At 42.4% G+C, this 15,373-nt stretch overlaps 1 protein-coding gene across 6 annotated transcripts in view; it reads left to right on the forward strand.

Annotated features, from left to right (window-relative positions):
• LOC137305457 (RNA binding protein fox-1 homolog 2-like) overlaps positions 1–15,373 on the forward strand; it is a 246,542-nt gene that overhangs the window by 184,860 nt on the left and 46,309 nt on the right. For 4 of the 6 annotated variants that reach the window (XM_067974292.1, XM_067974291.1, XM_067974295.1 and 1 more), the window contains exons 5-6: positions 5,550–5,693; positions 9,732–9,785. In XM_067974292.1, coding sequence (XP_067830393.1) covers positions 5,550–5,693; positions 9,732–9,785 — 198 coding nt within the window. The remainder of the gene's footprint in view (positions 1–5,549; positions 5,694–9,731; positions 9,786–15,373) is intronic. The other 2 variants (XM_067974294.1, XM_067974296.1) reach the window with 1 other exon arrangement.

The following is a 15,373-nucleotide window of genomic DNA, read 5'->3' on the forward strand; positions in this document are numbered from 1 at the left end:
TAAACAATTTTACAACACCAAGTTATAGTCCAACAATTTTTATTTGAAATCTACAAGCTTTCGGAGGCTTCCTCCTTCGTCAGGTAAATGTTCAGGAGCTCCTCGAAGCCTACGCATTTATACATATAGAACAATACATGGTGTTTACAGACTGCCCCTGCAACTGCCCGTTGCCAAGGCAATCACCGTGTTCAGACAGAGAGGTGTCACCTACAGAACCCCCGAATACACATTCAACAAAAAAACAAACAGGAAAAAAAAAACAGAGAGGCAGAAACATCCGGAAGGCAGCGAAAGCCAGCAAATGACCCATTATATTAAAAACAGATAGCTTTTGTTCGCTGGTGGGGTAACGTGTAGCGTGACACGAACCCAAGATCCCGGTTGAGGCCGTCCTCATTGGTGCGGAACTTGGCTATCAATTTCTGCTCGACGATTTTGCGTTGTCGTGTGTCTCGAAGGCCGCCTTGGAGAACGCTTACCCGAAGGTCGGTGGCTGAATGTCCTTGACTGCTGAAGTGTTCCCCGACTGGGAGGGAACCCTCCTGTCTGGCGATTGTTGCGCGGTGTCCGTTCATCCGTTGTCGCAGTGTCTGCATGGTCTCGCCAATGTACCATGCTCCGGGGCATCCTTTCCTGCAACGTATGAGGTAGACAACGTTGGCCGAGTCACAGGAGCATGAACCATGCACCTGGTGGGTGGTGTCCTCTCGTGTGATGGTGGTATCTGTGTCGATGATCTGGCATGTCTTGCAGCGGTTACCGTGGCAGGGTTGTGTGGTGTCGTGGACGCTGTTCTCCTGAAAGCTGGGTAATTTGCTGCGAACAGACTCAAACCTCAAACAGACTATTGTTCGCAGCAAATTACCCAGCTTTCAGGAGAACAGCGTCCACGACACCACACAACCCTGCCACGGTAACCGCTGCAAGACATGCCAGATCATCGACACAGATACCACCATCACACGAGAGGACACCACCCACCAGGTGCATGGTTCATACTCCTGAGACTCGTCCAACGTTGTCTACCTCATACGTTGCAGGAAAGGATGCCCCGGAGCATGGTACATTGGCGAGACCATGCAGACACTGCGACAACGGATGAACGGACACCGCGCAACAATCGCCAGACAGGAGGGTTCCCTCCCAGTCGGGGAACACTTCAGCAGTCAGGGACATTCAGTCACCGATCTTCGGGTAAGCGTTCTCCAAGGCGGCCTTCGAGACACACGACAACGCAAAATCGTCGAGCAGAAATTGATAGCCAAGTTCCGCACCCATGAGGACGGCCTCAACCGGGATCTTGGGTTCATGTCACGCTACACGTTACCCCACCAGCGAACAAAAGCTATCTGTTTTTAATATAATGGGTCATTTGCTGGCTTTCTCTGCCTTCCGGATGTTTCTGCCTCTGTTTTTTTTTCCTGTTTGTTTTTTTGTTGAATGTGTATTCGGGGGTTCTGTAGGTGACACCTCTCTGTCTGAACACGGTGATTGCCTTGGCAACGGGCAGTTGCAGGGGCAGTCTGTAAACACCATGTATTGTTCTATATGTATAAATGCGTAGGCTTCGAGGAGCTCCTGAACATTTACCTGACGAAGGAGGAAGCCTCCGAAAGCTTGTAGATTTCAAATAAAAATTGTTGGACTATAACTTGGTGTTGTAAAATTGTTTACAATTGCAAATATCCTGTCTGCCCTTTGTGAAAGATACTCCATAAATGGACACAAGAACTGTACCTTGTGCAAGCACAGTGGAGCATATTGGATGGTGGTGATAGATGAAATGACTGCTCAGGGAGTGAGTACTTAAAACTCACGTTTGAAATTTTCTAAATGGCCACATGTACGCAGCTGCCTGTGAATACTTTAAAATAAAAATAAAACCTTGCTATCAAAATGATTATCCAGATTGTTGCGGGTGAATTTTTAAATGAATACTTGAAGCTCACTAATTTGGCTATTGGGCAACTTACACAGTGTCCATGCTTCCATCAAACAGGCTGAGGTAGACGTAGGAACAGCTGCTCTGCCTGTTTGAAAGGATGTTTGTCTAACAGTGCACCAAGAGGCCTGAAAGGCCCCCACTGTTGACACCTGATGCCACACACAGCCGCCAAACCAGTCCAGCCTGTTCAGTCACACAAGCCCTTCCTCCCCCTCACCCTAAACTCCAGTGCTGACACCTACAGACAGCTGCACATGTGGGGTCACATAGACATTTTCAAAAGACACCATTTCAAAACCCTTTTCTTTCATTTTGCTCTCCTTAGCAGCAACATTTGGTTATGGAATAAGTAGTAAAATGTGGCAACACCCAGGAGGTTTGTAGAATGTTGTACAGTACCATAGATCTAAAACACACTATCTCACCAACGCCCTTTCTGACTCACTTTCAGTTTCACAATTCTGAGCATGGACTTATACATCATCCTTTGGCACAAAATACTTGTTTGGGCTACAATTAAATGTTAATTTTTCTTTGAGTAGAAGAGAGCTGGGTCCACCAGCAATTCTGGTCTCTCCCTCTCTTTCAAGTGTATTTTCAACCAGTGAAATATAATACTTGAAAATTCCCAGATGTTTGATAGAAGAATGCAGTAATTTATATTTTGGACTGTCATGTTCTCATAAAATGCACAAACCTTTTCATTGCACATCCATTCATTCACTATTTGGATACTGATAGTTGTCAGGTGACTTTCTTGGATGGTAGGGTAGAAGAGACTGATTAAAATATTAAAGAAGGAGCCCAGCAGTGTGGCTGCAGAATCCAGCTGGTCACATGCTTTGAATTCAGGGGAGGGGGCTGCAATCGTACAGTGCTCGTGCATTCAGAGACCCTCCAAAGAAAGAGAAAGAACTTGCATTTACACAAGTCCTACAACTAACTGAATCCACAGGTGCCACGTTCTGGAGAGAAGTGATGCTAATTGAAGTAAATTCCTTCTTTGTTATTCAGATGCTTTTCAGTAGTTTTACTTTAGAGTTTGGAAGGGGCACAACTTCGTGGCATGACTGTGAATTAACATGGCCTTTCTTGTGAGCTTGATGACACTTGTAAATGTGACACCAGAAAGCAGCTGAGCACAGGAAAATGCGTTAATCTTTCACACCTGTGGGGTCGCTGGAGTTCTTCAGGGCAAACTATTCACAGTTCAGCTGTTTGGTGACAAATTCAGTTGACCAAAAATGGAAATGAACTCTTTGCAGCTCAGGATTTGCAGGAAAAACTCCAGTGGGATATGATGTGGATGAAATTTTCATTTCGTTCACCTGAGGAAGGAGGAAGCCTCCGAAAGCTTGTGAATTTAAAATAAAATTGCTGGACTATAACTTGGTGTTGTAAAATTGTTTCCAGTGGGATAGACAAGCAGCTCTCTGGCATCCACTTTTCAGTCTCTGTTGCCAGTCATTTCACAAGTCCTGCCATGTTTATCATGTATTTATTTCCATTATACTTCATACCACAGTTCTGTATGAAACTAGAATTAAGCCCATTTGGGTATCCAATCATCAGTGAGAAAACTGATATAGGGTGACCACCAACCAGGCCGTCCACTTTTGGAGCTGGCCTCAGTAATTTTACTGCTTAAAAAACAGATAGGAAAAGTCCAAAATTTTGATAGTTGTGTTTAAAAACATTGGGTTTTTTTTCTTGGATGCTACTGTGTTCATGCACGTGTTGACCCTGCTCATGTTCGCATACGTAGGAGCAGATTTGTTTTGTGCAGGTGTACAATGTGTTGTTTTAAAAGCCTTGCCCTGTCTGATTTTGCAGTGGGCGATGAGTGGGCACTTACTTTGATATAGTGATGACACATAAAGCTCGACTGATGGCTCAGTGCTGAAATGAATTGAAGCATGCTGTTTAGATATACAGGTCAGGAAGGTGTCGTGTCTCTACTGATATCAGCTAGTGGGTTACAGTTGGTCTCATCATCCTCTAAGGTGTGGGTGTGTGGGAACATAAGAACATAAGAAATTGGAGCAGGAGTAGGCCAATCGGCCCCTCGAGCCTGCTCCGCCATTCAATAAGATCATGGCTGATCTGATCCCAACCACAAATCTAAAGAACACAAGAAGTCGGAGCAGGACCCGGCCACATAGCCCCTGGGCCCTCTCCGCCACCCACAGGGCATTGACCGATCCGAACTCAGCTTCATGTCCAATTTCCTGCCCGCTCCCCATAACCCCTAATTCCCTTTACTTCTAGGAAACTGTCTATTTCTGTTTTAAATTTATCTAATGATGTAGCTTCCACAGCTTCCTGGGGCAGCATATTCCACAGACCTACCACCCTCTGAGTGAAGAAGTTTCTCCTCATCTCAGTTTTGAAAGAGCAGCCCCTTATTCTAAGATTATGCCCCCTAGTTCTAGTTTCACCCATCTTTGGGAACATCCTTACTGCATCCACCCGATCAAGACCCTTCACAATCTTATATGTTTCAATAAGATCGCCTCTCATTCTTCTGAACTCCAATGAGTAGAGTCCCAATCTACTCAACCTCTCCTCATATGTCCGCCCCCTCATCCCCGGGATTAACCGAGTGAACCTTCTTTGTACTGCCTCGAGAGCAAGTATGTCTTTTCTTAAGTATGGAGACCAAAACTGTATGCAGTATTCCAGGTGCGGTCTCACCAATACCTTATATAACTGCAGCAATACCTCCTTGTTTTTATATTCTATCCCCCTAGCAATAAAAGCCAACATTCCGTTGGCTTTCTTGATCACCTGCTGCACCTGCATACCAACTTTTTGATTTTCTTGCACTAGGGAAGGGGCGGTGCGGGGATTTGCTATCCAGTGTCCCTTGCTGGAAAATGTAAGTGTGTTGATTTAAAGAGTTTAGGATTATTTGGCTGTGATGCCTTTCAGCACCCTGCCAACACACAGTTGGGTGAGATATTGTGGGACTGTTGGCGTTTGTTTGAGAATTCCCTAACATGGGGATGTCCAATCTTTTTGGAACTGAGACCTGATAAAGGTGCCACAACTAGTGAGTGGGCTGCATATAATTATGCAGAAATGAAAGGGTGAGTTCCCTTCACGCAGAAAATTGAAGACCTCCATTTACAAAATACACAAAATATGTGGAAACCCCCTACACGTACAGACCATGAAGGTCCCAGGTTCGGTCCCCTGTTTGTGTTGAGTTAGCTGATTCAGCTGGTGAGGCAAAAGGGCTGCTATCCTCTGGAGAGAAAGGGGAGAAATTGTTCAGGTGGGGAATCATTTTTCTTTTAAATTTCAAGGAAACTGAAATGTATTTGCAGGAGCGAGTAGAATTGTCCATTATAAACCAGAAACTAGTTTGTAGTTCCAAATCCCCTCTGGATAGTTTTGAAGCTACAAATATTGCTGATTTGAAAAACTAGAATTTTAATTGTATGGCCATAATTGTTTGCTGCAGTTTCTGAAGCCGTATGAAGCATGATGAATATAGTGGACTATTAAAACACATTTCAGCTATTGCAGGTTCACAGAAATGTTTGAAGTGAAATGTTCATTTACATCATCTTAGTCTGATTCGTTTTTTGACTTTCAGCAGACAGATGAAGCAGCACAGACGGACGGAGAACAGCAAACACAGAGTACCGAGAGCAGTGAGAGCAAACCCATCCCTAAACGGCTCCACGTCTCCAACATTCCCTTCCGCTTCCGTGATCCTGACCTCAGGCAAATGTTTGGGGTAAGGGATATTCAGCTTTTCACTGGAACTCTGTTCAGAGAGTTATACTAAAAGATTTTCCCATTAGAGTTTGTGGAGTCACCTCAGGCAGGGAATTCACCAGTGACACTGTTCTGCAAGAATTTTACCTTATAATTAAAGAAAGAAAAGTGCCACATGAAATAATATGAAGAGATTGGATAGTACAGTTGGTTATAACACTGCATTTTCATCTCGAGAACCTGGGTTCTAGTCTTCCTAGCATAGCCAAATGAGAGGAAGGCCTTTGTCTCTCTGATTACTGGAAAGGTTCTATTTGAAGTGAATTGGACAGTGTCATTCCAGTTTTGAATAGCTGCAATTCAACAGCACAAAAATGGCCGCTACTTGGCACTAAATTGGCAATTGTTGTCCCTAAACTTATTTAGTGTATTGGTACTAATATGCTAGAGGAAAAGTTTCACTAACATCAGTACTCTTGGTGTATACTGTTGCCGAGGGTTGCCAATTCTGCTTGGACGTATTCCTGGAGGTTTCATCCCATGATGTTCCACTTCTAACCGTCCCGCCCTGTCAAACAGCCTCTTTTCCAATCCCCCATATTTTTAAAACTAATAAACAAAAGTGTTCAAAGAAAATGAACAAGTGCACCATTTTTTTTCTCCTGGATTGCTCATAGCAGTGTCCAGGAGATCAGTCTTTAATTCCTGGAGATTCCAGGACAATCCTGGAGGGTTGGCAACCCTACTGTTACCTCAGATTGCTGCATACAGCTCAAAATGCTTTCTCTCCTGACACAATTCAGGATTGGAAGAACAAAGTCTATAATTGTACTGCTGAGTGTTCAGAGTTCAAGTGGGCAGAGTGTGGAAATTTCTAATGTTCGCCATTGTGCTTTATTTGAATCCTGGTGACACCATGCAGGTGAAGTTGGTGTAGAAATGGAAATAGTGCTCAGCCAGTGGCTTTAGGACTTTATACAGCGAGCAGCTGAGCCATACTGATTAAATTCTTGGTCTGTACTGAGTTAGCTGATCTCAGCCAGGGTGGTGGTAAGGGCGTTACAACTGACTTTAATGTCGCTGGGTTAAGTAGGGGAAAATTGGCCAGCGTTCCTGCTCTTGATCGCTATCCAGCACCCTCTGCTACAAAGTGCGTGTGTGTAGATATCAAGTGAGGACAGGATTGGGCTCAGCAATGGTGCCTTTTTCACCCCCCTCACCTCACCAATGCTGACATCCACTTTCAAGGCTCACATGTGTCTAATAGCCATTTGGATGAGGTACTGGAAAGAGTTTGGCACCCACAGAACCATACTCCAGCAAGGAGTCAGTGCTTTGGGGGATGGAAATATTTGGCAGAAAAAATTTGTGAAGAAAACTTAAAACTGGAAATACTGCACTGGTGTACTGGGGGCTAAGGTTTATTGGTGAACCAATGTAAAGGGAACTTTACCTTGAATCTAGCCCACAATTCTTACAATGGGAGTGTTTCCTGCTGACATTGGGCAACTAACATCACTCACTTGGATAAACATAAAATTCATCTTAATAAAAAACAAGTTGAATTGTCCTATTCTCTCAAATGTTGAGCTGTCCTCTGCATGTTAATGAAGTCTGAATGCACACAGCATGATACATTCCGTTTCATGTTAATGTAAATAGAAAATTTGGCAACTGTTGTATTTGCCTTGGCAGTGAACCACAGTAATGGCAAATGAAATATTTTTGATTCACCATGAGTGGAAAGATTAAAATATAATGGGGCATTTGAACTTTCGGACAATAGAGCCTACAGAGGGTGAGCACAGGTCACCGTGATGTTTGATTGCAGTGGGTAATTAATCTTAACCCAATTGAACATTCTTAATGTGTGAGCATTGGAAATCAGTGCTATTAAAGATATGATAATGGGTTATAAATAGCGTGAGAAAAGTCCATACAGGGTTAGTTAATCCTTTATCCGCTGACTCCAGATAGTTTATTAGAGTAACTGATAGGCAAATTCTGCCTGAATTTGTCTTTTCATCTCCTTTGCCATCCCAGATATTAAACATGCACAGTTGCCAATCTTGGATTTACAGAGTTCTCTGAGTTTATGAATGAACTGAAGAATTGTAGAACAAAGACAGCAGAAATTGAAATTTTATTTGATGCCAGATTTTACAAATAAGCTTAATGAAGTTTATTATCAAAGGACATAAAAGACTGACCTATCCCTCCAGCAGTTACACTTGATGAAGTTAAGTGCATTATAGTTGCTTTTATATTTGCCATATTTGAATTTGGATACTGGGATGCCAGTGGCAGTGAGCTGCTCTACTAATCTAGCCTGGCAGCAGATTCACAGACCCATGAAAAGTCTGCTGCGAGGATAATGGAGCTAGATTTCGCAATGTAAACCACGGGAGTTAGAACGCAATCTCTCAGAATTTAAACTAAAGTTGTACCAGTGTAAATCAACAATTACTTGCACCTTCAATGTAGAAAAATGCCCCAAAGCACTTCAGAGGTGTAATCAAAAAAAGGCAGCTGGGCCAAAGAAAAAGATGTTAGGGGTGAACAAATGCTTGGTCGTAGAGGTGGATGTTAAAGAGAGGCTTAAAGGAGGAAAGGAAGGTGGAGAGGCAGAGGATTATAGGGATAGAATTCCACAGTGTTGGGCCTTGGCAGCTGAAAAGCACCACTGCCAGTGGTGGGCTGACGGGAGAGTCTTCTCTGTATGAGGCCAGAGTTACAGGAATGGAGAGTTATTGGGTGGGGGGGCGTCGGGCTGGAGAAGGTTACAGAGATAGCAAGGCCTTAAAGGGATTTAAACACGAGGATGAGAATTTTAAATTTGAGGCCTTGGGGGACAATGCAGATCAGCATATTCATTATATGTCAAGTACTTTGGGCCATTTCCGTGAAACCTGATAAGGTGCTATATATGTTCACGTTCTTTCTATCTGTGACTGGACAATAGGAGTTGCAAGGTTACTCTGGGTTTGCTGCCAGACCCACGTGTCAGAAGCTGGCAGCACTAACTTCCCATTAGCACCAATATAAAAGCAATGCTGAGCAAAATGTATCCTGAAGATTCAAAACCCCCTTACACTGAATCATTTGGATTTTTTACCTGATCCAGTCAGTTAAATTACTCCATTTCAATAGGGAATTGAGTGTTTGATTAGTGCCCTTTTACCTTTGAGACCCATTTTCAGAGCCAGCCAGCTAGAGGCAGGTGAAAGCTTTCTCCAGTTTTGTCTCACTATCTTAATGTCTAAGCACTATGTTTCTTTTACTTCTGTGATTTTGGTTTTATATCAAGCCAAACAAGGGAGGGCTAAAGTTTTCAATTTGACCCTAGCAAATCCTGATATGTGTTAGAACCCTGTGCTGCTTTCATGTCTGAGGAAGGATTTGTCCCTGCTGGACAGAAGCAGGGAGGGTGGGCAGGCAAAAAGTGATCACCTGTTGGGACCCAAAATCTAACTATGTTTAAGCAGCATTTCAGCTTTGAAGCTGGATTCAAATCCGTGCCAGACAGAACGGAACAATTGAATTAGAGGGCATGTTACATGCTCGCTTGGTGCTTAATGGGTAAATCACTGCCAAGTGAGGGTACTGAGCATAAAGGCTAATGGTCCCAGGTTTGATCTCCGGTCTGTACAGTGGTAGGTAACCTCAGCTAGGAGCAGTAGTTCCATGACTAAGTCCTAGTATTAGAACTCTTGGCTTGGAAATGAAAAATATGAGTCAGCGTTCCTGATCCTGACCGTTACCCAGTGCTTCCTGCTCGAATGTGCATGTCCGTGGATGAGAGACAGGATCAGGTTCCATGGTGATGTCCCTTGTGGTTAAACAGCCTTTCATTGATGCTTACTGGCTAATCTCATGTCACAAGAATGACCACTTGAGCAAGTTACTGAAAGGCTACTGGTGCCCACTGAACTCTGTCCCAGCATGAGTCGGCACCTTTAAGAGAGATGGGGAAAATGTGAGAAATAGAGTTGTATATAGAGCAGAATTTTGAACTGACATTTATACTAACAAATCCTTATTTTTTTCTTCTCTGCAGCAATTTGGTAAAATCATAGATGTAGAAATTATATTTAATGAGCGCGGCTCAAAGGTAAGAACATTTTTAAAAACTCTACCTGCCAACAATCATTGCAGAAATTGCTTTATAGAAAAACTGAAATAGTGGTTTACTCAGTGGCTATTTTAAAACCATTTCCAGTTAGCGACATTTTCCACAGTCTTTTTTGCTGTTCATTTTAGAGATTCTATAGTCTAGATGGGCAGTAATTTTCAGCATCTATATGTCGTCTTCATTAACCTTTATTTTATAGTAGCCATTTTTATTGTGTATCTGTGTACTTTTATTGACTTTTCACTTACTCGCTTATTTGTCTTTTATCAGTCTACTTCACTGAACTTTTAACTAAGTCCAGAGCCCAGAATTGTAACCATTTGTCGAGCCTTTCACTTGGCTACTTTTACTGACCATTCAACTGAATCTGTAGTCCAGGCTCATTTTGCTTGTACTGTGTGCCAGTACCTGATGCTGGAGATCAGTTAGTTTGCTTATTCCTGACACTGTGTACTCTTTCATTCGAATAGATTTCCGGCTGATGGTCATTAAACTTGAAAAGTGTTGTTGTTCTGGAACTGGTTTTTAGCCATAGGAGACTATTCAATATAAAAGACTAATATTTTTTGAAAAATGTTTCTAACAGAGATTTTTCAATTATTGGGCTATTCCAGTGACACTCCTTTCCTCAAGAATACAGTGTGTCACATTATTCATTGATCTGTACTATTGTGGAAATAATTTTATTCATCTCTCCACCTCCTCCCTTTCCCAGACTGCTTGTTTTTAAATTACACACCACTCCAATGTCAAGTTCCTAGTGCTTGTTTAATTCTGCATTTCATCTGCAGGAAGTTTTAAAAAAGCAATTTCCAAGGTGAATGTTTCTCATTTATTGTTTGAGAGCTTGCTAGCAAGCTTTTTAATCACAGAGCTGCTGTTCAGAGCCATTTGTGCTGCAGAGCAGTTTAGAGGGAGAAAAAGATAACGATGGTGATCAAAAAAGAAATATGGGCACTGCCTCCTTACACCTATTGTAATGGTGTGCTTTTCAGGTACCTTGCCGATGCTGCAGTCCTTCTGTATGTTGGAACAAAATAGCCCTTGTCAAATAAAAAGTAATCTCTTTGAGAAGCTGCACTCTGTTGGTGCCTGTGCATGTTAATTTTTTTCCAACAAGGGCAGTTTTAGCCTGATAGGTCACTGTACAGATGCAGGTGGGTTTTAGTCAGGAAAGCAACTTGTACACTTGTGACCCCCGCAGACTTTACATTTGCTGCTGCCTTAGTTTGAAGCGGAGAGGAGGGTCGTTGGGGGTGGACAAGACAACAAAGTTGAGGTTTCTTCTAGTTCTCGTCCCCTTTCCCCTCCCCCCAATTGATCTGGCTATTTAAAAAGAAACGGTATTAACTTCTTATTTTGCAGTCTTTACAAAGCCAGTTAAAAGCAAGATGCTGCAAATTTTTCACATTGAAATTGTGGGGCAGATTCAGAGTACTGGCAGCAACACTGAAGCAACTGCAGATGCACCAGATCACACACCCAGTTGTTCATAAATCACCTTTGTGACCTTGTGTTTCTGATCATGGATCTTCACTGGTGTTGAGGGAAATTCCACACAGGCCAGCAATGTGATAACCAGTTCAGCATTAATTCCTAGGCCTGCCTTTGGTGTTCCCAGCCTCACTGAATTCCAGTGTTAAATAGGTTCATGCAGGCAGTTCTAAGAACAGTCTTGTACATTGACAAAAAATAGAATCCTGCTGATGCTAGAAATATAAAAATAAAAACAGAATAAGCTGGAAATACTCAGCAGGTCAGGCAGCATCTGTGGAGAAACAGACGTCAATCAGTTGATGTTTCAGGTGACCTGAGATGTCAACTGACTGACTTTTATATTGGCATTTGCTGTTTCTCACTGTGCAGGCCCTTTGGAAGCTGATTGAGAAACCAAGACCCCAGTCTTCTGTGCTGAAAACCAGGTGTCCGTTTTCTGAATCGGACTCTAGTAGACTACAACAGAATGGAGGCAAATTACAATATAAACATGGGAGATTGGTGCATGGAGTCATTCTGGTATTTGTCTTCTGCAACCAGTATATAAGGTAAAAGATAAATGTAACTGTGTCCACATAATTTAAAGCAGCAGCACTCTGTTATCTGGTGATTAAAAGCCTGCTAATTTCTGCTGAGCATTAAGTAAGTTTAAGAACCTCCAATTTAAGACTTGTTTCCCTTGAATGGATAAGTTTTGTACCTTTACATTACAGAAGTGCCCCTGATGGCAGTAATAGTCTTGCCATCAATAGTATTCTGTAATGTAAATACCCAACGCCATTGTGGATCGTACAATCTGCCATTAGGTCTGCATTTCAAAAAAACGAAAACTACGGAGCCAGACTCCCTCCATTTTACTTTAGGAATCGCAGGTCGCCAGCCTTTAGGCATCAATTTAGAGCAACAATATAAAGGATAGCAGCGCATAAGGATTGCAGATCTCCATTTGGATGCTACTTCCCCAGGGTCCCTTATGAGACTATAATAGTGCCTTGAGCTAGCTTATCACAGGGAGGGCAGCAGTAGGGATGTTACAATTAGCCTCAGTGCCCCTGGGTAGGAGGGGAGAAAAATATCGGCCAAGATGTTTACATCTGATCGCTATCCGGTGACTCCAATGGAAAGTACGCATGTGGCCATTGGGTGAAACAGGATTGGATTGGCTGTTATACACTTCATGGCTCATTAGCTTGCTGGTACTCATTATCTGGACTCACGCTTGTGCTGGTCACTCTCCAGTACCTTGCTCATGTGGACCTGTATCACAACAAGAGTAGCAACTTCGGGAAAGGAGTAAAATTAATTAGTGTTGGAAATAGTCACTGGAGGAATGTTTAGTGTGTTGAGTTGAATTGTTTGGGAGTTGGAGCTTTCCTAATGGCTTTTCTTGGTGATAATCTATCACAGCTTTCATGGTAGTCATGAAAGGATTTGGGAGGGGGAGAGGAGAGAGATGACTACCTATAATTTTACTTATACACCAATTTATGATTTACATTGTATGAAAAATGTTTGTGTGTATTGATTCTGTTATGATTACAGCTTTTTAGAGTAAGTTTTTAAAAGAGAAAATCTTCCCTTTTGTTGTCCTGTACAGCAAGTTTTTTTTTAAATTTAAAAGACGAGTTAGTGCTTCAAAGTTTTATGCTATGGAGTCCTGGGATCTGGATAGGTGCTGATAAATAACCCGAATGCTGGACTCCTGATCGGCCTTCTGCTACCCGCCCAGCTGGAACTATTCTTGTGCACCTTCTAGTGTTGGGCTCAAGTGGCTTGCTATTGCCCACGTGCCCATCCTCTTGGCTAGCGAGTAATGCCGTGCAGTTGATGGATTGAAGTGGATGATGAGCTTGCAGAAACCAGATCATGAGTTTTAAAGTAGAGGGAAAGTCTAAGGGAATTGAATGATTTTTCTAGTTATGGGCACCTATTCTTTTTGGGGGTCTCTTATGCTCATCAGCATTTCTGTGACTTATGTGCAGGGAGGGTCACAAACATAAGAGCTGTCCCATTCACTGCAGAACGGTCTGTGGTTCAGACCCAGCCTGGGAGCCAATTGAAGCCAGGCAACCCCAGAAACAGCACTACAAGCTGTCAGAGCTTTGAGTCGGGAAGGAGACCCAAAGCAACAGGTCTCAGAGGCCAGAAAATCACATGTGAACTGTACTCTCTCCTGGACTGGTTTTGATCACCCGAGGGGGTCGGAGAGGAATTTTCCAGAGTATTTTTTCCCTTATGGCCCTGGATTTTTTCTCTTTTGCCTCTCCCAGGAGATTACATGGCAGCTTTGGCCAGGAGGGAGGAAGTGTTTAGTCAGGATGCTCTGGCCCTCATGGTGTGGAGCAGGCTTGATGGACCAACTGGTCTTTTCTTTCCTTTCTGTTTTTGTACAAAGTACAACAATCGCTTTGAGTCCTCTTTAATTTTAAATGACTGTACAGGCCAAAAAATTGGGATATAGTCTCTTTAAAACAAAATTGATTTGAAATCTTTTCTTGTTTAATGTTTTCTGTTTCTATCTTTATGGAGGGTGGGAGATATGGCTAGCAGAGATGGAGTCAGAATGTGATTTGATTGGTTATGTTTGTGTTTTTCCAGAAATACAGGGGACCAATCGCCACACAGTATTCTGATGTTTTATATGATTAACTGTCTCACTAAAACCACTTCATGCTTAAAAAGGGTTAGGAAAAACATGTTTTTTTATCCCTTTCCTTTTGATTTTACAACTAATGAAGCAACATTTTTAATACTGAAATAAATATTTCTGGTGACAGATTTGGCCAGATTCCTCTCATCCCCACACCTTTTGCTATTAATCGTGAATTTCACAGCTGTCTTTGCATAGTTGCTATTCTGTACAATGGGTCATCGGAGTCAGCCGCAGATGTCCACATCACGGAGAGACACCATGCATTGGTGTGCTTACTGTGTACGGTATCTGTGAGACCACTGCTAACAACGTCCAAACTGCTCTGATTGGGAGAAATCAAACTGAATTGATGATGAGGAGTGGCTTGCAAGAATGTCCAGGGATCCTGAGTCAGGGTGGAATTACTGCTAGAAAGGATACGACAGCAACATTTAAGCTAAATAGTGGTCAGTGAGCTGCTTAAAGTAAAAATGTCTGGGATCTATATATTTACTAAGTATTAAGTGAAAGTTGGATAGTTAAAAATGAATGTTAATTCTCCTACTGAATATATTATTTTGTTTTACCCCTCGCTTGAAGCTATTGTTGCCTTGCTGAGTTATGGTTCCATAGATGCCTTTCAGTACCTCGCTTAAGAGGTATTAATTCCTATTTAAGCCTAGACAATGAGTGTTGGCAGGCTATTCGACTGCAGTGTTCAAACCTTCACCTGCTTTGATTATGCTCAGAATTTATTTTTGGAAACAAAGTACCTACAGGTTAACTGTACCATTAATTTTGTCAAAAATGAATCACTAGCATCCAATGACTTTGGATAAAGGTACTGCTTTAAAGACTAAAAGGTCCCATGTTCGATGCCAGATTTGTGCCGAGTTAGTTAATCTCAACCAGGGCAGCAGTTATGGTGTAAAACATCAGTCTCAGTTACCCATAGGTTGGAGAGAGGAAAAATTGCCCAAGGTTCCTGCTCCTGATTGCTATCCAGTGATCACTGTATGGGCATCTGGTGAGGACAGGATCGGACTTGGCTGTTATGGTCTCAAGATCAAATAACCTGCCAAAACTAACTGCCTAGTCTCACGCACAAAGAATGGTCATTTGTCCAAGGTATTAGAGGGCAGCCAGCCACCATGGAACCATGCCCAAGCAATAGACATCGCCTTCAGGAGAAAGGACGAGAAATTTGGAGAGGGGAAGGTAATTTAGAAAAAAAACTTGTAGATAAACGATAGGATTCTTCACAATGCTGGCGTTCTCCCATGTTAATATGTTGAGGAAAATCTTAGACAATTGCTGAAATTATCAAATAATTTCAGCAGAGCTACATACATATTTAATGCTTGTAATGTAAACAGGGACCTACAGATTAACTGCTGCATTAATCAAAAACAAGTCCTTATTTCCTGTGATATTTGTA

Source organism: Heptranchias perlo, chromosome 40 (assembly GCF_035084215.1).
Source record: "Heptranchias perlo isolate sHepPer1 chromosome 40, sHepPer1.hap1, whole genome shotgun sequence".
NCBI classification, from domain to species: domain Eukaryota; kingdom Metazoa; phylum Chordata; class Chondrichthyes; order Hexanchiformes; family Hexanchidae; genus Heptranchias; species Heptranchias perlo.